The 26,233-nt window shown below is 30.0% G+C and overlaps 1 protein-coding gene across 1 annotated transcript in view; it reads left to right on the top strand.

Moving 5' to 3' along the window:
- Positions 1–8,815: 8,815 nt before the first annotated feature.
- The window catches only part of zye (zona pellucida domain-containing protein zye), a 29,562-nt gene continuing 12,144 nt past the window's right edge, over positions 8,816–26,233 (top strand). Inside the window, exons 1-2 of the mRNA XM_077437887.1 lie at positions 8,816–9,059; positions 18,044–18,097. Coding sequence (XP_077294013.1) covers positions 18,062–18,097 — 36 coding nt within the window. The 5' untranslated portion in view covers positions 8,816–9,059; positions 18,044–18,061. The remainder of the gene's footprint in view (positions 9,060–18,043; positions 18,098–26,233) is intronic.

Raw genomic sequence — 26,233 nt, 5'->3', positions numbered from 1 at the left:
GTAAATTTAATAAACCAGTAACGGACTACCTAATACATTTGTATTTTAAAATATTAAATTGTAAATTAAATTGTCTGATCTTCTTGGAAATATAACCGCAAAATAACTTTGGGAAAACTTTATGATGAACTTTATGGGAATTTCACATACACATCATGTCTCTTTCATATATGTATATGTATATGCACATGCATACATACATAATCCTAAACTATGGACAGATGTGGTTGACCTTGTGCAGATCGGCTTGGTGCTAGCGTGATAATTTGACATAATAAACGAATTTCACAATAATTTTTATTTTGCTTTTTTAAATTTGAATCAAAATTAAAATTAAATCTTGATTATTTAGCTCTAGTTTGAAAAATAAACCCAAAACAAAATAAATTTCGGGTAAAAAAATGCGATATTAAGAATATATTAAAAATACATTTATTGAAACAGGTTTACGTATATCGATGAAAATTAATAGGTACAACAATATGCCATGATTTATAATTAAATATAATACAAAACAATCTGAACACTGCCAAATGATAATACTATCTCGATAAATTTTGGACGTCGAAAATGCAATAAATTTGCGTAATTAGTAAATGAATACGTATGATTATTTGATTTAAGTTGAGATTATACATATACATGCGCATGTACATACATACATATGTACATGCGCATTATCAAAAGCGGGAAAATTAACACGGATTCGTCACGTACATATAACACAATAATACAAATTTTCCTTTCACTAATAAACACAAATTGTCATAAAATACGTTAAAGTTCAAACGCAGCCATCAACTTTACATTACGATTAATTATTTTTTTATCGTGCGTCATGACACTATTCAACTTTAAATTACTGCCACATAAAACAGACATGAAATTTTAAAACATATATTACAAAATTTAATGAAATTTCAACCGTTTAAAAATCCATACATACATTGTAAATAATAAAATTAAAAAAAGTCAATAGAAAAATTTACATAATAATGCGATGCACCTAAACCAGTCATGGATTTAGCGACTTTTCATGCATTTCAATAGATACTTAAGAATTCCTTCATCTTCAATGTTAATTTTATTGTTTTAAATTTTTAATTTTTAATACTATTATATTGTACATATGTATGTACACATATGTACATACATATATAGTACATATATCCATAGAAAATCTGTTTTGGTTTAATTACTATTTTGATTAATGTCACTAATACTGTAATTAATACAATAATCAAATTAGCATACCATAAGACTAATAAATTTATATATTTTAACAGTGCTTAATTATTACAATTTAAAATAAAGTTAAAAAATCGTACCTATTTTTATCGATTTCAATATTCATTCGCATCGTTCGATTAGATATAAACAGTTACAGTAATAAATTTGACCGAAATATGTAATACAATTTTTTCACAAGCCTCTGAGATTCTTATTATCAGATCATAAAATGGCATATTGCATTTGGGGACAAATTCTCAGCCAAAACGATATTGAACCCGGTGTTACAACGGGTTGCACCATTATTTCGCAGTTCTTGCACTACCACAAGTACGATATGAGGTAATTCATAAAAATGCAAATAATTTATATGTTAATAAGCTCGTGTGAACATTCATAGTATGAGAGTAAAAACAGCACGTTTTTATGATTGCACGTATTAGAATAATTAAATTGTGCATTGTAAAGGTTATCGTGCTTTACCGACTCACTTAATTAAAAAGTGTTTTATTACATTCATAATATTTAATTACGCGACGAAATTTTTAAATGAAATCATATATTTTTTAAATAGCTTTACAATTTTTTTATATATAAATTTAATATGTACACGATCAAACCTGGAAATAAAAATATTTGCAAGTACATATTAACTGCATACATACATATGTATGTCCCTATGTCGTCACGTATAAAATATCATACTGGAGTCAATGTTGATAGGTCAAGGTTCAAAGTTTTATATATTACAAAGTCACGAAACCATAGCCAATGCACGGTTTAATTGTAATGAAAATTACGTACATACTTATTTTTTTTTCAACAACTTCATTACATTTCAAATTAAACGATGCTTTTCGTTTAATCAAACGCTTCCATGGGACCTCTGAACTACAGCTAAACGTTTTCCTTATTACGTAGCAAAAATTTAAATATACATACACTCAACAGTATTTCAAATTGCGAAAAATAAACAAATTAGTCATAAAATTACTCGTGGGTGTTGGCGTTTTGTCACATCAGATTAACGTCACAATTTCATATGAAAACCTCGTGTAAAAGTGTGCCATTGCATTATTTTTACTTTATTTGACTAAACATTGAGAATATGTACGTCACAAAAAGACGAACGCGTACAAAGTTATATTGTTTTGAATTAAACCTTAGATGATCTTTAAAACTCTCAGTTTATATTTTTTCTCGGTACTTAGCTAGGTGAGACATAATTTATACTTTATACAGCATGTCTTATGTTTATAACAGTCATCGGTTACCTATGTATGTATGCCCCGCGAGTTACCAAGTGACTCATTTAACAATTTCAAGTCTGTTAATCGGTTAAGCCTTAACCGACATACATTGGTTAAGGGTAGAATTTTTTTTCGTATATAAGTAATTACTAAAAAATTACATATATTAAAGAATATGCGTCGGTTTTAACCCGTCCGATTTTGATCGGCAGCCAAAAAAGGTTGCCGATACGTGGTTTAGACATTTACATTTAACTATGACTTGTATGTATGTACGGACTTTAATTGCATGTCTTCGCTTACACAAAAATGATCTACATACATACATACATATGTATGCACTTTAAATAAATAATCGGTAACCAAGTTTTTCTCTAAATCAATTGAATTAATTCTAATTTTTCATATTTCACTCAATCCTACTGTAACAACTACATGTGTATACATATATGTACAGTGTTTTAGTCGGGGCCCTGTGGCACTTCTTTTTGAGCCAGGTCGCCGCCCTGGAACTTTGATTGATATGAAAATTGTTTTATGAGTATAATTAAAAAATATTTTGGCTAATATTTCATATAAAATTTTGTATACAAATATTGTGAGCAGACTCTCGTTATAACATTTGGTGACCACAAAAAGTAATCTGATCATGTTCAAAACGTATGTGCTTTTTTATCAAAATCCACACAAAACGCACATACGCACTTGAAGATAGATACAATAAGGGAAATAAAACAAAAACAAAAAATAATACTCACAAAAACGGGTTTGCAAAATCGAATATGTTGAAGAGGATGCCGTATGGAACTACCAATATTTTGAACTACCAATATTAGGATACATATTTTTTAAGTAACGAAAAAAGTAAGGAAGGGGGGTTGTAAAAATGACACACCACCCTGGTACTTTTTTATTTAGCTCTACACTACTGTGTATGCAGTGGCGGACTGGCCATACAAGCGTACATGCCCGATGGCATGTGGGCCCCACTATCCGTTAGAAAATATGGGCCCTCAGTAAAATTAAATAACTTTTTAACTATTTCACGTGTGTAAAACTTTATAGGATATTGCACTTTGGGACCTAGAGTTTGGGTATTTCAACAAAACAAATTTCTTACGATATACACAAACAACTAATACCTGCTTTAACAGCCCAAGGATCGGTTAACTTTTTTTATTAGGCTCGAAATGTAAGTTTCAACATTTGCGTGGGCCCTTTTACCGGGCCCATTTCCAATCTCAAGGTTATTTAATATTTCCAACCTATGTAACAACTACCTAATGAAATAAAAATGGGAATAAACAAATTTCCGTGAATAATATAAACTGAATTGCTTAAAACAATTTTGATAGGACGATTCATCATCAACCAGCGATTTAAATTTACTTCATACATACTTTCAAAATAACATTTGATTATACTTCGACGATATAGTAAGATTTAAATACACAATTTTAAACAGTTTCCGAATATAAAATCTATTCCTAATCTAGACACATCCATGTATATAGAAACATAGGATAGGGGCCCCTCCCCAAAATCTCGATTTTCGATTAACATTAATTGAAAATATTATGCATTTTTTGTTTTCAGGGACGTAATTTGGGGGGGGCACTCGCCCCCCTAAATTAAGGAATAGGTGAATTTAGAAAATATTATGAATTTAATGATTAATGAGATACTATGGATCTATGAATGCTGCGTTTATTTCTTATATTATGTTACTTTTGTGTAACTAATAAAATAATCGCTGCTATGTGCTTTGAAAAAAAAAGATTTTATTATTTTGAAGCAAATATATTTTGGTTTTTAAGTGGTATGCCTTGGGTAACATTCTTAGAAACTGTTTATCCCATTGAGCGAATCGTTAGAAAGGTCGCCTTTACTTTATTTTGTCTCAAATGTGTATCGTTTATTTTTCCGAAAGTTTGTATATTTTTTTTATATACTGATACATTTTGATGGTCGACTTTTGTTTTGCGACCATGTGAAGATTTTTGGAAAAAAATTTTCGCCTGCGGCGCTTTTTTGGCTTTTTACATAAAATATTTTTATATATATTTTTTCAAAAATAAGCTTATTTTTTCATATTGTATATTTTCAATTTTTATTCCGATATAAAAAAGATTTTTTGAAAAAAAATTCAATTTGACCAATCTTTGCCTGCCCCCCAGGCAAAAGCTGAAATGACGTCCCTGATTGTTTTCTACCGAAAGTAAAAGCCGCTTTTATGCCGCATTCTTTTATGATGCATTCTATTTACCTAGGACAAGGATTAAAACGAAATATACAATGTAATTTATGGATCTACATATATTGCTTTTGCCATTTTTCTTGTACCTAAATTTGTTTATTCCCATTTTTGAAAATTTTATTTATTTTTTGCCCTTGATTTTTAGCGTGATGGAAAGAAGAAAATTTTGTTATATGTGGGGGGGGGACAATTTTTTTTAACCCTGGGTGGGGCCCCCTTTGACTCCTGGCATGCACTGATTTCAGTCCCAGTCCGCCACTGTGTGTATGTATATATATAAATATGGATTTATCTCTTGTATTGTCATTAACATATAATACAATAGTATCGGAGACCGGAGTGAAAAATCAAAATTTTGTATTTCTTACGATGAACGCAGAATAAATCTTGTAAAAGAACTTGCGCCGCGACGCACTCTTGTACGTTTACAAAAATAGGTGGAATTAAATGGTTTGATTTAAATTTTTCTATCGCACTGTAACCGAGTTTTGCGAGATGCATCACAAAATTGACAATGTGGAACGCGTTAAATTTATACTGTCTTGATAGCCCTTGTGCTCTTTGTTGTTTAAAAAGATTGGTTTAAAATGAAAAAAAATCCAAATACATACATTCTAAGTCTCAAGTTGAGACATATGTAGAATGTATGTACATATGTTGAAACTCTCGACATACATATACATATACATATGTACATATATCTGTACCAATTTAAGCATCAATTGTTTGATTCGTATTTTTGGTTAGTATTAACCAGATATCTGAGTTAATAATAAGCAAATTATTATTTTTGTCTAAAGGAAAACTTTGAGTTTAAATGGTCACGAAAGGGTTCACATACTTCGGATTTCCATTCCATTCGCATACTTCGGATTCGGACTTCAATAAAAAACGATACAGTGCTTATTCTTACTAATAACTTTTTACCATTTTAAATGTAATAATTATTATAATTCATTACGAATATATCCTTTAAATTTGTCCATTGTTTTAAGTATTTAAGATACATATAAGTGTATTCTATATTGAAGATTCTGCCGTTCATAAGTCTGAGACCTGAGTAGCTTTTGTATTCATTCGAAATCATTTATAACTATAAATAACACACTTGCACGAAGATAAAAAATACCGGAAAATTACATTCGCGTGGTCTAAAATATATTCGAATTAAAAATCTTATTTTAGCGATATTCGATATATTATACATATGTACAAATTTACTATATACAAATTTATATGGTAACAGACATTTTAGCAATATTTTCATAGCACTAAAATACAAAATCTCCACTAATTCGTACTCAATGATCACAATAATTCATAAATCATGATACTAATTATTACTTTATTTTTTATTCGATCACATATTTTTGAGAGAAAAAATGAATTTATTATTTGTTTGTATTTCAAAACCGTTAGTATATAAAAAAATAAGCATCATATTCGTAACCAGTGGGCTTGAATTAGGAAATATTGTGAGTTTTAGCCTATTCAAATAAAAAAAAGCTAATTTTTTTTGAGTGCTTTAGTTAATAAAATTTATTACTTGTTATTATTACCATTTTTATTATTATTTTGTAGACACCATTATCATATGATAAATATACGTTTGATAAAAATTAGTCGTCATGTTTCCTTCTACTCATTGTATGTACATATGTATATTGATTGGACGCATTCTATTTTTTGGACCAGTGTGCGACGCGTCGTATCAAGATGATGTTTTTACTGCATTGTTTTTTTTTAAACAATATGTATGTACATATGTATAAATTTAGCCACAATGACACATTGGGACAACCTGTTATGTCACTGTGGTATTAATTTTTTTGTAAATAAATTTATCTTCTTTTTGAAAATCGTTTATATTATTAAATAGGAGATAAATAAGCGCTTAAGAGTCTTCACATAGTAAGTATGTACCTATAAAAAAATCTTTTTTTCATTAACCCTAGAGAATCGAGAAAAAAATTCGTGTTTTAATAAATTAGTGCTATTTAATATAATACATTATTTTTATACAAAACTAGCTGAACCCGGCATGCGTTGCAATGCCACAATAACGCATGCAATTCCCGTTTCCGTTCCTGTTCCAATTTGTCGGAAAAACGCAGGCGGCGAACACATTTGAAACTATTCAATTGTTTGTTCATTTCTCCCTTACAACGCAGGTCGCGACGCGAAAACGTTTGAAATGATTGCCTTGCAATGACACTCATTTCCGTTTTTCCCGTTTTCGTTCCCGTTTTTGGGCAATTTTACAAAAACCATCGCGGACATGCATACAACAAATCCTGAAAGTTTCATCATAATCGGTTGAGTGATTTAGGATCTTATACGAGACAGACAGACAAACAGACATTCAATTATATATATAGATAGACTATATTATGTGTATAATCTAATATATAATTTCGAAAGAGACTTTGTAACTATAGTTGGATGGGAACTTTGAATACAAACAAATTCGATTTTTTTTTCGATTCAAAGGATTTGAAGGCCCCCGGCCCGAAGTCCCCGGAGGCGAAGGCTCCCGGGGCAAAGTGTCCGAGGGCGAATTCCCCGAGGGCGAAGTCCTCGGAGGCGAAGGACCCGGGAACGAAGTCCTCGGAGGCGAAGGCCCCCGGGAGCGAAGTCCTTGGAGGCGAAGGCCCCGGTGCTAGCACCGGGATTTCAAATGTATAAGAAAAAAAGTTCAATTGCATGTTTTCATATTTCATAAACGTTCAATTGCATTTTGCAAACTCTCCCGATGTTTCACGCAAAAAATACTCCCATATAGGCGTACTAATTTTGAGAGTTTGGCTACATTTTTTAAATTTTCGGTTCGCATCCATAAATTTCTAAGATTAAATAAAACATCCGAAAATATAATTAAATAAAGTACTTCTGGTTGACGGATGCTTACCAACTTTTATACATAACTTGGTAAAATTTCAGTTCATTAAATTAAAGGATTTCTTAGAAAAACCTTGATTATCTAAATTAAAAGTACTACTTTCGGTTTAGGAAAAAATATTGGGGTATAATATTAATAATTTCTATTACAAGTAAGAAATTTCAGTCCGATTTGATGAGTGGTTTGGGAGATAATTTAATTCAAAAACTTAAAAAGAAAGAGGACACCTATAAGGGGAGGTACCATTTACGATCAACTTAAAAATTTGAAAAAAAATTACGGTGTATCGATAAAAATTTCAGTAACCATTACTAAGTTTCAGTTCTATAGAACGAACAGTGTTCAAAAAATCCCCAAAATACACAGACACACAATAAACATACAGACACTCACATTACATACAACACAGGTGCACACAGATTTTTTCTAGATCACGAAAACGGGATCAGTGGTCGATTATGAGTTCGAATCAGTTAAAATATGCTTCAAATATCATTGCAGTTGATCAAAATATCTGCGACACAATACAGGCCGTTCATACCATTTCGTGGAAACGGCAAGCCGGCGTCGAAACTTGTGGCAAACAAATGGACTATGACTGTCTATGATTATGGACTATGATTGCTCGTCCCACCATCGTTCATTACATAATGTTGTTTTATGTTTTTTTCCATATTATTTTTGTAAAAATAATATTTTTAAAGAAATTTCTGCCAGCACCGTAATCCCGGTATTCAGACTAGTTTCAGCACCGGGATCCCGGGATTGGAAGCCTTATTCTTGACCATTATTTTCCGGCATTGAACATTTTTTTCTTCAATAATTTTAACATTGTAGAATACTTTATAATTAAATAAATTGGAAAACTTCCCTGAATGCTTGTTTACAGCTGAAAAATAATTTCAACCAAAAATAATTTGTTTTGATTTGAAGCAATCAATCAACCGGCGATCTTTAGCACCTAATGCATAACTGTATACAGAGGGAAGTCCACACTACAATTGCATATACATTTGTATATCGAAAAGTGAATCGTACCGGGTGTAAGGTGAAGGTGAACGGTCATCAATGAGCCGAAAATCGGTGGGGGTGAGGGCGTATGCTGCGTCTGCGGATAACAATCGCAAGACGAGTCAGTCAGTGTGTTACGTATAAATACTTTCACTGAATGTCGACGGTGAACATTCGCACGATGATCGCGGGCCCGGTGACACACACCGGTTAGGGTGCCCGCTAATGCACATTGACATCTAATACTACATAGAGAATCGTTGTATAGTGTCCCGGTATATTGCGGTGACCACGCGCCGGTTCTAGTGTTAGTGCAAACGAGAGTCGAAAGCTTCTTGCGCGAGGAGCTTTCGAGAGCTTTCGCAAACTCGCGCGATTGCCGATACTGTGAATTCGTACTTTTAAATACGTGGTAAGTGATTTTCAGTGACGATCCAAATTGCGTTTTAACTCAGTGATATCTTAATTAATAATCGTGCTATATATATGTAGAATAATTCGTAGTATTAAGATATTAGAGCGAATCTTGAATTAAATATGTTCTTTACTTACTTTGAATTTTATGCTTTTTTACCGCGAACAATCCAAATTATGTAATCTGAGGGTTCAATTTGGAACCAATTTTTGAAATTTCTCAATAGATAAATTAAAGTTCCTTAGTAGCTTATACATATGTAAATATGTACATACATATATTTATTTATGGTGTAGTTGTCTTATTTATTACACATACCAATCTTTTTAATGTTATATGATTGAACTATAAATTTGGATTTGAAAATTCAGTTTGAAAATTTTTTATTTTATTGTTATATGAATTAAAATTCATCAAATTTTGTTGTTGTCAAGTTAACGTATGTACATATATGTACCTATACATACGGATGTAACACTGTTTTTTGGAACTAGGTACGTATTTACTTATGTATGTATATACACACTACATGGCAACAGTCTGCCAAGTAAACTCTATATATCTGTTTCAAGAATACCTTATTTTAATTTAATAAGAAAAATTAGCTAGTTACCACTATTTATATTTATACTATAGTCCTTCCGCTCTAGGAATACACTTAGGTAAAACGCACTGCTGTCCCTTACATCCCAACCAATAGCATTTTGCACATACAATGATTTATTGTCAGCATTGTATGTGCAAATTGCATTGTGCATTCCTAAGTGTCTTATTACAGCGGACCAACTATAGCAAAACATAAATAAACCGCTCTAACAATTTTTTTACAAATTTTTAATTCGTCTTGCACAAAATGGACTTAAAATTTTTCTATAGAAAAATGTACATATAGTACATACATGCATACATATATCCATTATATTTTCATATGTTTGATATACATATTAGAGTGTCCCCTCATTTTGAAGAGTACATTTGATTTTATTGATATTACAATAAGTATGTTTGATGTATTAGTTTAAAGATATGTTTGCGTTAATACATGAATTAAATTTCATATTTGGGGTGTATAAGAAAAAAATAAGATTAAAAAATAAATGTATAATATAAAATAATAAAAACACTTTAACAATTTATCTATTAAACAAAATTTCTTAATACATGTATTAAATAAAATTTCTCTTAAAAATAAGGGCCACTCTTAATATATGTACATACTGTAATTATTTCATATATAGGTAGTCTGTACACAAATGTACGAAAAAAAATTATGATCGATATTTGTGCTATGAATTTTAGCGGTCTCCGTCACGGGCCCGAATTTGAAACGCCCGATAACGCAAATATCAGAAGGCAAAGATCGAAAATCGAAAGATCTTAAGTCGAAAGATAAAAAAAGGGGGCATGGTAAACGGTACATACTCACTTAATATTGGCGAGCAGGATACTACAGGAACAAGAGGAACATGCTTTTCCTCCCGTATTAATGTGCGCGCGTAAAATACGGGAGGAAAAGCCTGTTCCTCTTGTTCCTGTTGTATCCTGCTCGGGCAAATTAAGTGAGTATGTACCGTTTACCATGCACCCTTTTTTATCTTTCAACTTAAGATCTTTCGATTTTCGATCTTTGCCTTCCGATATTTGCGTTTTCGAGCGTCTCACATTCGGGCCCGTGAGGTAGACCCGAATTTAAGATTTATATTATACATTTATGTAGTAATTCTATTAATACATACATATGTATTTTACGCGTTTATCAAATTATTTTTTATAATATTTGCTTGTATATATGTACATATATATTATAATAGTTGCTAATATAGTTAACTTTATATAAATCTTATGTTGCAATGATACCATAACACTTTCAAATTTAAAAAATTGAAAGTGAAAACATTGAAAAAATTTAGGTAAGAGTTTCTAAATACATATAGTAAGATGCGTCTTCTTTGTACATATTGGAAATAAGAATAACTGTCAAAAAACATTTAGAAATCAATTTCCCACACGAATTCAGTTTAAATTGTACGTCAAATAATAAGAAAAATGTTAGTAAATAGGTTCGTGCATTTAAGAGGTGGGCATCCATCAACTTGATTGATTTTTCTGCGTGCTACGCCAAGCACTATGACTTTTCATATTGAAAACGGTCGACTCTGAACCGCACAATCATTAAAGTAGAGGAAAATACCAACGCAAACATCCTTTCGACTTTGGATTGTGTAAAAAATAAGCCCCGGGGGCTTTTAACGGAAAGCCCACATGTGCGAAATGTCGATGAGTTTGAAAGAGGTCACTGAAATCGGTCCTCTTCCGTTGTGCAATCATCTCGTTCGCTCACGTTGCACAATACAATCATTATCGAGCTGGAGAAAGACGTTATAGATGGCGAAAGATAAGAGAGAATTGCCGGCCCAAAAATTTCTCATCTCGATTATTATGCGACAGTGTCGCAACCGCTTGAATGAGTCGAGACAACAGTTGAGAAGCTGTGGGTCAAGGTTCGATTCTTCGACTTTCTTCTACTGAATATACTATTTTTTTATTTTGCTATTGAAACACTTTCAATTTCAATTGAATGGATTGATGGCGACACGTAATTTTTTTTGATTTGTTGTTTCTTAAATAAATTGACTAATTCATGAATGTAATATTTGGTTTGAAAAAATGAACTCTCTTGATATTGTCATCTTTTAAAAAATATTTTTATAAATGAATATTAAATGTAAAATTCATTGAATTGTCAAAAACAATCAATAATCTATTGAACTACGAGATGATAGTTAGTACCTTTATTAAATACTTATTCTTCAAGTTTGTCGTATTTTTCCGCATTCCACGTTTTTCTTAGTTTTTAAAACAGCTCATCAAAATCAGTTATTTATAATAAAATCATATAAAAGAATACAATAAAAATTTATAGACAACCTTCGAAATTATTGTTGGAAATTTGAAAAAGAAAAATCTAAATTCAAATTACACTAATTTGTTTATTCATATTGACATTGACTTCGAATAGTGTTTCTCAAACGGTAAGCGCAGACAATGTTTAATTCATCTTATGTATGTAAGTATGTATGTACATATATGCATATTGGTATACTATTCAGTGCTTTTTGTGAACAGAGGAATTAGTGAATATTATTCATAAACAGTTGACAAACTTTATATTTAATATAGCAATGAATATTTTACATACCTATAAGATGGACAAAATTAAGTGAATAAATTAAAAAAATACATATCTACCTGTTATTAGAAAACTTTACATATACTTATCAACGTACATATAAAATTACCTATTTGGCAATATTTTCCCGTGTCCTGATTAATTTTAATTAAAAAATCATTTAATTTACCTTTATAGTTGTTTGTACCTATTTTTCATTTCTGAATTTTTTTTTATTTATTATAAAAAAAAATTATTTATTATAATATGGTATTTAATATTCACAGTCGATTTGTGTGAAATAATATTTTAATATTAATTTGCAATGCGCTTAATAATAACTACGTCACGGTATTTTTTGGGTTGCGCTCACAGCTGCGCGTTCATGTTTCTAATAACACAGCTAACACCATGCATAGGGAAACGCAAAATAAAATTTAAAAAATGAATATAAAAACGAGGAAAATTTTGCAATTTTCACACGGCTCAGTGAACGTCCAACCTTCAGTTACTAACAGTCACTTTTTGAGACAACATTCTGATAGAATTTTCGAAGTGCTCTTAGGGAAGAAATCGCTTACGCACTCTTAACAGACGATGTCTAATTACTCCGTCAGGTACATACATACATATATGTAGTTGTAAATAACTATAGTTACGCAAAACTCCAACTGTAAATTTCTAACTTGCTTTTTTTTTTGCTTTTATTTAAAGATTTGTATTGGAAATTAATGGAGACCTAAGTATGTACATATGTACATATATTGGTGCTTGCACAATCTATTCCCTAATAATGCGTGAAGGTTTTTCCAAAAAGCTTTTAGCTATTAATAACATATTTAATGAAAATTTCGACAATTTTGAAACATCCTTTTTTATGTTAACTATTTAACAGTACTATGATAGCCTAACCTATACTACCCCTTAAATAATACCAACCGTAACAATCTAATCTTAAATGAATAAAACCAATCCTATGATAGATTGAATTGAATACATATGTCACAATGAAATTATATTTATACTGACTTTTCAGTGAAATCATATCCAGTTACAGTCAGGATTGGTTTTATTCATTTAAGATTCTGAAAACCAATCCTGAAAATGTAACTGGATATGATTTCACTGAAAAGTCAGTATAAATATAATTTCATTGTGACATATGCATACAATTCAATCTATCATAGGATTGGTTTTATTCATTTAAGATTAGATTGTTACGGTTGGTATTATTTAAGGGGTAGTATATGTAGGTTAGGTTAAGTAAGGGTTGGCCCTATTAATTTAAGATTGGGTTGTTAGGGCTAAATTTATATAGTTAAACATTGTAAATTCATTTTTTGATACATTTTCACCGCTTGAATTGGTGAAAATATATTTTCACTAGTGAAAATATATTTTCACTTGAAATATGCTTTCACTGCAACATGTAGGTAATTTGGTAATTATGTACATATGTAGGTAATGCATATTTCTCAAAAAAAATAAATCTTATTTATAATATATAAAACATTATGTGGCTGTTTTCACAAGCTATCATGTTAATACCTAAAGTTAAGAACATCGTTCTATTCGAGATTATTCAATTTTAGTGCATTGATAGTTTGAATGCATTTTTTTGTGTATGTATAGTATATTTTACTCCGTGATTCGACTTTTAAATTTCAATATTTTAAAGATTATTTTTTAGGTTAATCTTTGTACCATATTTTTCCAAATATTTTACCACCGACGCAGCAGATAAGCAAATGATGAAACGATTTATTGACTACTATGTCAAAGAAATAGTTAAGCGTGTATATCCAACAAATTATTGAACGTTTCAACACTTGTTCACGGGTGTTTAGCAGTGCGGATGTACATATGTACATACATATACATACATACATTACCCAATGTTTCGCCTCGATATATATGTACGTAACCGATCGCAATAGTTTTGACCGCTTAACATTTGACACGATACCAGAGATCATAGCGTGGACATGTGCAATTTGTCGTACGAAAACGAGACAATTGTTGTTCGACCTGAGTGAAATTTTCGCAACAAAAAAAATTTCGTACACTCTTACGCGTGATATAACGAAGAGATGCGCAGATAATAAATTCGAGTAAAAAACTTCGCACGGTACCAATTGTTCCGGTCATGCAATTGTGCTGTATTAAATGTTGGTTGAGTTACATCATTATCCGTCTTTTCAAATACGACAAAATGCGTAATTTTGTTTACATTCGATTTTTCACGATTGATATTTCACCACCTTGAGTTTCGTGGATAATAAGTTGTTCAATCTTGAACTCTAAATTGTAACTGTAATATGTGTTTTACAATGTCAAAATTTCCCAATAAATTTGATTATAAACACATTTAATTTGTAGCAGTATTTTATAATTCAGTTAGCAGCCTATTTATTAAAAAAAATCAATATATGAATGTAATATACATATAATAAATATGTATTATACATATTTACACCGTGTGCCTAAATCAAAAACTCTGTAGAACATTTTTATTAAGAAAATTCCCTATAGAAATATGCTAATTCTCAGAATTCATATTTAAAAATATGGTTATAATAAACTTAGAGTGTACATAAAATAATTCCCGAAAAGCAACATAATTTTTTTTAATTAAAAAGTATCGTGAATGTATGCACATATAATCAACACACATATATTTGTATCTACATACATTGTACATATGTACATATGTACATATGTACATATGTACATATGTAGATGTAAAAAACTAAAAACCTATATTTTTACTTCACAGTTTATTTGATTCTAATAATTGCTTAAATCTATGTATCGTTAATATTTATTTTTCATTTCAACCTGCAATAAATTTGTGTACCATTATTGTGTCTCATCATAAAGGTGTGGCTTTAGCGGATCGCACAGGTGGATTTTTCAATACCATTATATTATTATGTCATATGACACAAACACTTTTAATACAAGATGTGACATAGTATAATATTTCGCTGTGACATTCGAACTCGGCGGTTAAAATACGTACTTTTCGGAATAACGAGCTCGGCTAGTGTTGTTGTGCGCGATTAAATGACGAAATTACACACGTAGAACAAAAATTTACAGCATCTCTCTTTCTCTCCGTCGTTCAAAGATTCCTCGCCGTCGATATTTATGTGTGCTATTACAAGGTAGATTGAGCAATAGTTAGGCACATAATCATCTTGTATATTTAATGAAGTGCACGGCGGAAAGCCCATATTGCATCATCGACCTAAAGGTTTATGCTCTATGTCCTAAAAACTCATACACTGGTACTAATCGTAAGGAAAGGCATTTATACGGTTACGATGATAATGTTGATGATAATTATACCCACTATATGTACATATAACGTATGCCTTTTTACTATGAATTATGAAATTAAATATCAACTTAAATATTGTACTATATAAATATGCATTAATAAAAATAATTTACTTAAATGCTGAACATTACAGATAATTTTTGTATGTATATAATAGAATTTAGAAATTAGCACTTGAAGCACTTAATTTCTCTTTTATCGACATTGAAGTTTAATGTGACTGTTTTAATTATTTTTATAAAAGGTCATAAGATCAAAGAACTAAAAAATTCAAAACGCTTTCCAAAATATTTTGTATATATGTACATATGTACGTACTAGTCATTTAATTCGAGGAAGCTTAAGATAAAATTAAAGCTACTGACAGAATTACGTTTATTGTACTAATCTCAAAAAAATTTGCATTAAAAAAAATCAGTCAAAATCTCGAGGTCAAAATTTATACTATTGTCACTACGTACATACATATGTAAATAGATAGAGTAGTAAACTTCTAAAGTAGTCTTAGTAGTTGTACATATATCGATTATCTATTGGTAACAGAAACTAAAATATATAAAATTCAATGCATAAATATGTTATAAACTTTAAAAATATATTTCGATTATTTTTGTTCATGTAACATGTTCTCTCCAGAAGTATAATAAACAGCGAACAGCTGAAGTGAACTCTTGGTGAATCTACAATGGAATAGTATCAATTTACATAACGTAAATACATAATCAAAGTTACTTAAGCTAATATCTGCTTTTTCAATAATATAATACTTTTTTGTAATTGGTTTCTCCACTAAATTAAATGATATCTAATTAGTTACTTGTGTGAAATCCTCTCATGTCTCATAGTAATTTTAGAGTTTCCGACCACATGCTTACTATACTAAATGAGTGTCATTGTCTAGCAAAAGATTAAAAGAACCGTATCAATAGGAAAAAGTGGTTGTGGCGAATTCGTGTTCAATGGCGAAATTATCATCGGCGATTGCACCGCGCAAAAGTGAAACCGCATTATACGAATACTAGTGAAGATTCATCTTAACGCCCTTTTGTCTGTGACGATCTCGCAGACGAGAGTAGCATTTTTTAAACAGCGAATGCGGTAGGTGACGTGCGTCAGACACTTTCACTCGCCATACGTCTTCTTCGTCGACGGTGATGACCTTTGCCAAAAGACCATGTAAACATTACAATTTTGTGTGTATGTGCAATTGCAATATATCATTTTTTGCGGACGACAGGTGTTTAAAAGAGTTCAATCGATCGATCGGTTCATGGACCACACCCAGTCGCAGGTCACAGGTCAATCCGATACTAGTTGTAAAATATACTTAATTATGTGAATACATAGTCATTTCAATTTGGACATAAATTATACGAACACACAGGATTGCGCACTGAGAAATGTTTTGAACTTGTGACCTTACGCTAACGATCTAGGAAATTGTAATAATTGCAAAGTCGGTTAATTGAAAGTCGGCCGTTAATTTTATCTTAGCGTGTGAATTATGTTATTAATGAGCGATTTCTTGTAATAAAATGTGTATATTAAATATATATCTATATATATTATATTTAATGTATATGTAAAATAATGGTTTTCTCAGTAAGCGATGCAATTTTATTATTTTTTATTATTATTTTATTTATATTTATTTATTTTTATTATTTTATTATCAAACGTGAGACACTTCATTAATATTTCTCACTTTTCAAGGATACCGGTATATTTTATTTTTAACTATTTTCTTATCAAATATAGATGAAATTAGCATTCAATAAATTATTATGTATGTAGGAAAATACATTTTTATATATAATTTATGAATGTATGTACTCTTATAAAATTTGTGGTATTTCTAGGTACATATTTCAATTACATTTAATAAACGTTTTCTATCAATATTGTATGAACGTGAATATCCAAGTATGATGTCAAAATGCTAATCAAATATATTTAATATAAGTGAATTACGATTGAGAGGGAAACCAAGGTCATTTCAATACAAAAATATTTGTCTTCGTTCAGTGATCGTGACTTATTTTTTTTTCTACCAAAAGTACTTGGCTTTTTTTTCAGCAAAGAAAATATCGAGGAAATACTCGTCTAACAAAAATTATGGATAAATTTGTTAACTATATTTGAGTATTTTTTTTATCACGCATTTGTCAATTGTTAAATTTACGATTGCGAATTACAATAGCCGGTTTATTTTTTTACTAACATTTAAAAATCATCAAACCAATAAATTGTCGACTGCATAATCATCCACTATGAACGTTATAAATGGCTATTAAAAAATAATATTTCATAACACATCTTTTTTCTTTTGAAAAAATGGATAATGAATATGAATAGATGGATAAATCATACGAAAACGTGCTTGAAATGCTGATTATTCTGATCCAAAGAAATATAATATTTGCTTTGTTGCTTTATTTCTACATATATGCATTCTATTTTTTTTTCCAGAATCACCCAGCATTGGATATGCGGATGAAGCTTCTGTACGCCATCGTCGCTCTGGTAAATAAAAATTGTACAAATATTATTTTAATTTATTGCTTTCGTCACACTTTTACGACGAATATCATAATGCACGTTTCCTCGGTGAAAACCGCAATTGTGCAATGAAAATGAAGTAAAACGACAATATGTTAAAGCGCAAACGTTAAGGTCGTAGGTCGAAAACGTTCCATTGTAAATTTGATAAATTAACATAAATCCCATTTTTCTGAGTTGAAGTGATGTAATAACCTCTTCAAATTACGCAAAAACAATACAATAACTGAAAATGCCGTAGTGAAACACAATTTTTTTCGTTTTTTTAAAGTTATATTGAGCATATATTATAAATACATATGTATGTATGTACTTAAATACATAATGAAGCAATGAACTTGACCGTAGACCGAAATACGTTGTAATTTATTATAGTATTACATTTATGTATTTAGATCACATTTGATGAATCTTCTATTGGCCAATATCTGAATGATACTTTCACCAAATAAACGTAATTGGTGATGTCTTTGTCTTGTATACTTGTATACAAGACAAAGACATCACCGAAAAATTTTGAAACAGATAATTACAGTTCAAGCTATATTACAATGTTATATTACGAAATATCGCGTGAGAAAGCATTGCTCTTATATATATTTATTATGATTTTATTCGTAATCCATGTGCGTGCAAAGTATTTGAATTTTATAATGATTGATTTCTGAAATTTTGTATTTTGAAACCATTTTTTTTTAAATCTGCATCAATTTTTTTATGAACTGCATTTATGTGAATATTATAAAATTTCTATAACGGACTATACATATGTATGTAGGTGTAAAATATGTTTTATAACTAATCTTCGAAAAATTTCCAAAACAATTTTCAGACGACATTTTTATTTACGAATTTTATGCCTATTATCTAGAGGTAAATATTTACGTTTAAACTTGCAAAAATAAAATAATTGAATAATTATGCAACTTTATCGTGTTTTTACGGTAAACTGCTATTGTATGAATATACCTAGGAATTTTATCGCGCATCGAGATCAAGAAAAATCACATTTATAATCTTAAAAAAGGAATGGAAAAAAATATAATTCCATGGGAAAATATTTAATGAGCATTGCGACACTAATTCAAATGGTGGGCGATTTTAAATTAATAACCAAACGAAACTTATTTATAGCTGTTTCATACCAATTGTTATTCAATTTCAAAGTCATTTCACTTTCTACGATTTTAAGCGACAGGAAAATGGCAATAATTTACATACTATTATCCAATATGGACGAATACGAATACAACTCATTTCATTTCGACGAATACATCTTGACTTTTTTCATCTTTAGCATAAGTCAACGGCACACTGTGAACTCTAAACTGCTTTCGTAAATGTGAAACTCTCTCTGTCTGTCTCTCTCTCTCCTCTTTGTGAACAATGCAAACACATTGATGTTTACAAATTCGACTGAAGAAAAACAGAACATACAAAAACTAATAGCATACAATTTACATCACAAAGACAATAAACGTTAAGTGTGAACTATGAAATTTTGAATATTTTAAATGCTTTTAAATCTTAAAAGAAGAAGAAATTGTAATTAAAAACCGTTGATTATCATCAACACAGACGCTTCTTTTATTATACATATTACATATGTATGTATGTACATATATTTACAAATTATTTAATAAACAAGTAAAAACGCTCAAAATGAAAAGTCATTTAGCTGCAATAAAACGTAAAGCCAACATTAAGTATCTCAGTGTTTATATAATAATATAATATAATACTCATAATATCTTTAAGATCATTTTTTCTTACCCCATGTTTGCTTTAAATATGTTGATTGCATATTTAAATCGAGTTGAAAATTTTACATTGCAATCGGTTTAATTATTATTTTTATTTTATAATTGTACATACATTTATTTTATAATTGTAATAATTAATTTTCCATTTTTTAGTATTATTTTTATGATGCCTGCTAAATACACGCGTAATTTGCTGGGAAAATACAAAATAGTTCGTCCAGTGGATTATTACATATCCGGACAAGATTTTGCAATAACGGAACAATGCAACATTATGTAAACATTTCTTCAAGGAAAGCTAAAATTAATTGTATGGAGAGAATTTTTAGAATTATGGTTTCTGTAAAAATTATATAAAAATTGTTTTAACTAATTGTTTTATAAGTGATCCATATATAAAATCTAAATCCATACACATACAAATACGCATTATATAGCTAATTTTACTGGTCATTTTTTGTTCCTATTTCACAAAAAATTATTATTATTATGAAAAATTAATAATACGTACTAATTTAATATTTTCCGAACATTATATTAGATAAATCCATGAGGATTTTCTATTCTATGTATCATGAAAATTAAAATTTAGCAGCTTTTAATGATACAATATTTGTCTTCACTTGTATATGTACTTACATACATACATACATATGTTTACGTACCACTCAACCAAAAGTGTACGAATCGTTTTTTAACCATGATACATATACAGATAAATAATTGAAGAGGTTCACGTAACTATTACTCATTCAATTCTAACAGACACGCAGACATTTTGGTGTTGAGAATTAATTATTCAAATATTTACACAAGGCACGCATTCCACCCATTGAAACGCTAACAATAATATATGTATTATATTATACAAAATGATTGTATGAATTAGGGATAATAGCTTTTTTTCAAGTTGCATAACGTCTCGAACATAATAGAAAGACACTTTCACAAATTACTTATAGACTTATTATACTATAGATTTACTAGTGTTATGCCCGTTGATTTCAACGGGTAAATTGACACACGAATTAAAATAAAGTTATATGTTACAGATGTATATATACATACATATATATAAATATAGTGTAAGGTCATTTATGGGCGCGCGCGTGAATTTATTAATAGTAAAAAGTCGAGCTTTCATTAAACGGTACCCGCGTCGAAATGATGAATGAATGTTTGTGTGTGTGTGTGTGTGTGTGTGTGTGTGTGTGTGTGTGTGTGTGTGTGTGTGTGTGTATGATGTGTGTACGCTCCCGTACACCTGACGCTGACGTCAACCGTTTCATCGTAAGTGATCAGTATCAGGAGCACATGTCAAACGCTCAGGTCCTCACTTCCCCGCTTCCCCGCGTCTTCTCGACACGACCGGTCGTCACGCCACATCCCTATGCAGAATGTATACTCCTGGTATTCTAAAATGTTTTTTTTTTTTAAATCTCCATACTTCTCCACGCATTCGCCCATACATACATACATCCCGTCCGTTTTTATATAAATTTTAAACAAAATGATTTTAAATTCAATAATAAAGCTTAAAAGATCAAATACAATTCTGGTGTTATAATATCTATAAATAATCCTCGGCCATTTTATGGAACAATTCATTGGTAAATACTGTGACAAACAAACATGGTAATCAAATAAATACATTACATCAATGTATTATTGAATAAAATTAAAGAATACAAACATTGGAATAGGTACATATATGTAGGTACGATGAAAATAAAACATCCTCATGCAAAACAATACTAGATATATACAATACTAGATTCAATGACATATACAATACTAGAATATAGTAAATTGTATATGTCATTGAATTCCCTTCATAAATTTGAAATAATCGAAGAGAAAACCGACCTTAATAAAAATAACTAATTAGAAATACCTTCTTCTTTAAATGATGAATAAAATCACAAACCAAATGACGCGTACATTCAATGTGAAAATTTAAAATTACTTTTGTCAAATTTCAAAAGGGGCTATTTAATTTGGAAATTTATAAACATAAAGTGAAAATGGTTTAATGAACCTCAGATAATATTAATGTCAAGGAGTTTTTAAACTGTCATTCAATTTAAATTTGCAAACGAAAAATAGGCAATGTTTGTTTATTGAAATATTTCAATAGTCCAAATATTTCAATAGAACAAGTGTTGAGAAACGACAATGAGTGACTATCGAGTTTACGCAGCATGTGGTTCAAGGCGGTACAGCTGGTTGCTCATCTAAACAACTGTATGTAGAGGCTCATCGCATCAATTACAATAGAATTTTATTATATAATTTAAAACGGCCACCGAACGAGTGCGAAGATCTCTGATCGGGTATGGACCTCATAACACTTTCACAAAGACAATTTAAACAAAGGTTGAAGTTTAAATTTCGAATCTGTACGACTGAACTTATGACCCGACAAGTTCAGCGGTCGAAAGCTTTGTCTTGTACCTGTTATATTGAACATGTGTGCAAAATACATAAGTATGTATACAAGTAAGTACATATGTATATGTATGTGCTAAAATAGACACACAATCGAAATTAAGCGTACCTATTGGGGGTGGTCAAAGTACTAATATTTAGAAATAACAAATAGATAACCTTCCACCTAACGTTTAGCTAATCCAGAAGTTTTATTATTCCATCCTTCCATATTGTAATAGTATTCTATAATATTGCACGAATAGGCCATAAATGTGTGTACATACATATGTATGTATGTATATGTATATATGTATATATGTACATACGATTTTTTTTTTCTTTTCGTTTTGAATATTTTTTAGAATTTCGTGGTGAATGTGGCGTGGTGACTTACTCAAAATAAATTATAAATAAATTAAAAAAAAATCAAAATAAATTATAAACAAATTCTTTAAGGAATATTATAATACAATTACATATGTAGTTATGTTAATTGATGGGGTATTTAAATTCGTGTAAGGGATAGTATTTAAATTCGTGTTGGGAGAATGATCGTGCATTTATAGTAAAGTAAACCTATAATTATAATGTATACAAAACTGTTAAACTTTCACGTTTTCGGTATTGCAAAGTGTCTTCTTTCTCCGACATTCGACATTCAAGAAAATAATGTGCAACAAGTTCAAAATCGTGATCAAGAGGTCAACTATCCCTTGCGTCGCGTGAATATATATATATATATATATATATATATATATATATATATATATATATATATATATATATATATATATATATATATATATATATATATATATATATATTTATAAAGGTATTTATTTGATTACCAAGTATATACATATATGAAAGGAAGATAATAAAGTTTTCAATAATATAGTATGTATGTACATATGTATGTCCTTATTCAGTACAATTTTTAGTGAGCTTTTATGGCAAATTTAATAACTATGTACTATTAGTTCGGTCAAATTAGACCAAAAAATAGCAGTGAAGGTACATAAATTCACAACAAGCTGAAAGTGAGTAAAATTGTTCAAAACATAATTATAAATGACGAATAGCAGACTTCTGTGTTTTACGCATCCCGATGTCATCAAACAAAGATAAAGGGTAGGGAGCCAATTCATATTCAAAATATTTCTCTATTTCATCTTGAAATGCTGCAGTAATACTCATGCGTTGGAATATACGTGGCGTACTTTTGCGTATTATGACGATTACAACTTTTACAATTTTTGAATCGTTATACCTCAGAAACAGTGGCTCTTAGGAAAAAAAGTATTGATACATTTTTTATAGATAATTTTATGATCTACAATTTTTGTCTGAAGTAATTTTATGATAAAACTTACCGTTTTGCTGAAAATCGCGAAAAACCCATATTTTCGACCTTTGACCTCAGGTAAAATTTTTTCCAGGTATTAGAACGATGAGGAGTTTTGACATGTCATTTATAATTATGTTTTGAACAATTTTACTGACTTTCAGCTTATTGTGAATTTATGTATCCTTGAATGTCTAATTTGACCGAACTATATGTACATACATATGTGAATGCTTAATTTGTATCATCAAAGACGAAAAAATCTACTCAACGGCAATGTTGATGCTTATAAGGCAATAGAAAGTTCGCACACAACGTACGAAGGAAATTACCATGTTATGTACATACATACATATGTGTGTATATATACACAAATAACACGTATCGACATATTACTAGATAATTTTATACTATTGGGATTTTGCAATACGACCATGAGTCACGTAAACTTATTGAAACGGATTTAGAAGTCAAAAATCTTCAAAGGTCAAGTAGTTCACAATTATATTTTCCCATGGCTTTTACTCTTCGGGCGTCTGACGCAGTAATTAGTTTCATTGACCGCGCGCTCGTTACACAGTCAAACTTTTCGATAAAAAAAGAAAAAATCACTAAACACGAAAAAAAGTTTTTTAAGAATATATTTTAAATGTCAAGGTTTTCGATGGACACGTCGTGAACATCTCGCAACACATTGTAAATTTGAAAAGTAAAAACCGGCAGAAGTGCTTACCTACTGAACAACACGCCCCAGGGTCAAAAGATCAAGGAGTCGAATCGATATATGTATATACAGGATGTTTGGTAACTAAGTGCAAAGCCAATTTTTTAAAATGTTTAATTTTATTAAAAAATCACAATAAAGCCTCGACTCTAAGAGCTGGTTTAAAATTTAGCATTAGATCGTTTCGACCAGCGGTCGCCAACTTTTCAGATCTCTCTGACCACTAAATTCATAATTATAAATGACGCCGACTACTTTTATGAATTTTTGAAAATTATGTAAAACATTTGTAAAATAATGATCAGAAAACTTCTATTTTATGTATAAATGCACTCAGTGGCATATGAAATGCACTCAGTGGCGTATCATCAACATTGTGAGTCCTGGTGCAATATTGGCCCCCTATTATCTTAATTTTAAATATAATAATAAATTTTACCGGTATGAAATCATTTGTAGGTAATTTTTATGAATTATTTAACTAAAATACGTTTAATCATTAGCGACTCGCGACTTGAGAATATTGAAATTTTCAAATTTTACGAAAAATCCGAAACGGTTCAAAAATAGAAAATTCGGGTATTAATAAAAATAAGTACCAATTTAATTCTCAAACTCAAATTTATAAAAAATATGGTCAGAAAATAATAATTTTATTTTTATTTTTATTTTTTATTTAAATTAGCATACATGCAGAATAAAATATAAAAGTAAGTATTACAGTGAGACAAAAAAGATAAATATATAAATGAAAATATTATATTCCAAGTACAGTTTCTTCATATTCCACATGGTAATATGAAGAAAACAAAAAAGAAAAATTACAAAAACATATTCAAAATAATAAGTAATGAACGTCAAGTAGCAAATCAACCACAGATTTACTTCTTCACCTTAGCCCTAATAGTAATGAAAGAGTCAGCAAAAAGGTCAGGGCAATCATCCATACCATCGTAAAGACGACATATCCGTGCGATTGCACTATTAAATGATGTGTTGTTATGACAAATTGGTGGATAGAAAAGATTTCTACACCTGGTGAATCGGGCATTAACTTTATTGTACTTGGCTAATTTAATTGGATGTTCTTAATTCTTGAAATTTCATTGCATATTTGCTGGTGCATTCACTTTCATTTTACCATTAGAAAAATGCTATCTACTGAGCTTTTGGCCATAAAATAATATAACGTGAAGTATATACATAGTTAACACATAAATTAAAAGTAATCAAATGATATTCTTAATACATTTTTAATCAAAGCGCTCGTTGATTTTCAATTATCCTTGAACTGCGTAATTGGAACGCTCCAAATTAAAAACTAAATATTCTTCTTCTTTTTTATTCCTCTCCTCGTAGGAGGTTGGAAATCATGATATACATATATCTTCTCTCTATCCATGGTTGCCCTGCTTCGTACATTGTTCGGACGTTCCATGTTGCTAATTTCATGATTGACCCGGAGATTCTTAGCACCCTCTGACCATCTAAGGCCTGCCGGGGACAGAGGGCCGAGGCTTTATTTTTGTCAATCATGATATTTACTTGGAACATTTAATGTGGTGGTTTTCCGTTGCCTTCCCAAATACTAAAAACTAAATATAAATGCTTATTTTATTATCAAAAAACCGTAAATTATAATTACAAATATAATATAAAACCGTAAATATAATTAAATTACAAAATATTTAGAAGTCAGCCAAAAAAACGACCTGTTGGAAAACCCTATAGATAAATGTCTTCACATTTCCTTACACATTATACATATATTGTGTGTATTGTACTATGGGAACATTGCATTGCAAATAACATAATGAAGTTTTATTATGAGTGCAGAA

The sequence above is a fragment of the Arctopsyche grandis genome, chromosome 1 (genome assembly GCF_051622035.1).
Source record: "Arctopsyche grandis isolate Sample6627 chromosome 1, ASM5162203v2, whole genome shotgun sequence".
NCBI classification, from domain to species: Eukaryota; Metazoa; Arthropoda; class Insecta; order Trichoptera; family Hydropsychidae; genus Arctopsyche; species Arctopsyche grandis.
Note: the sequence above shows the minus strand (reverse complement) of the source record. Positions and strands in the feature narration are given on the sequence as shown.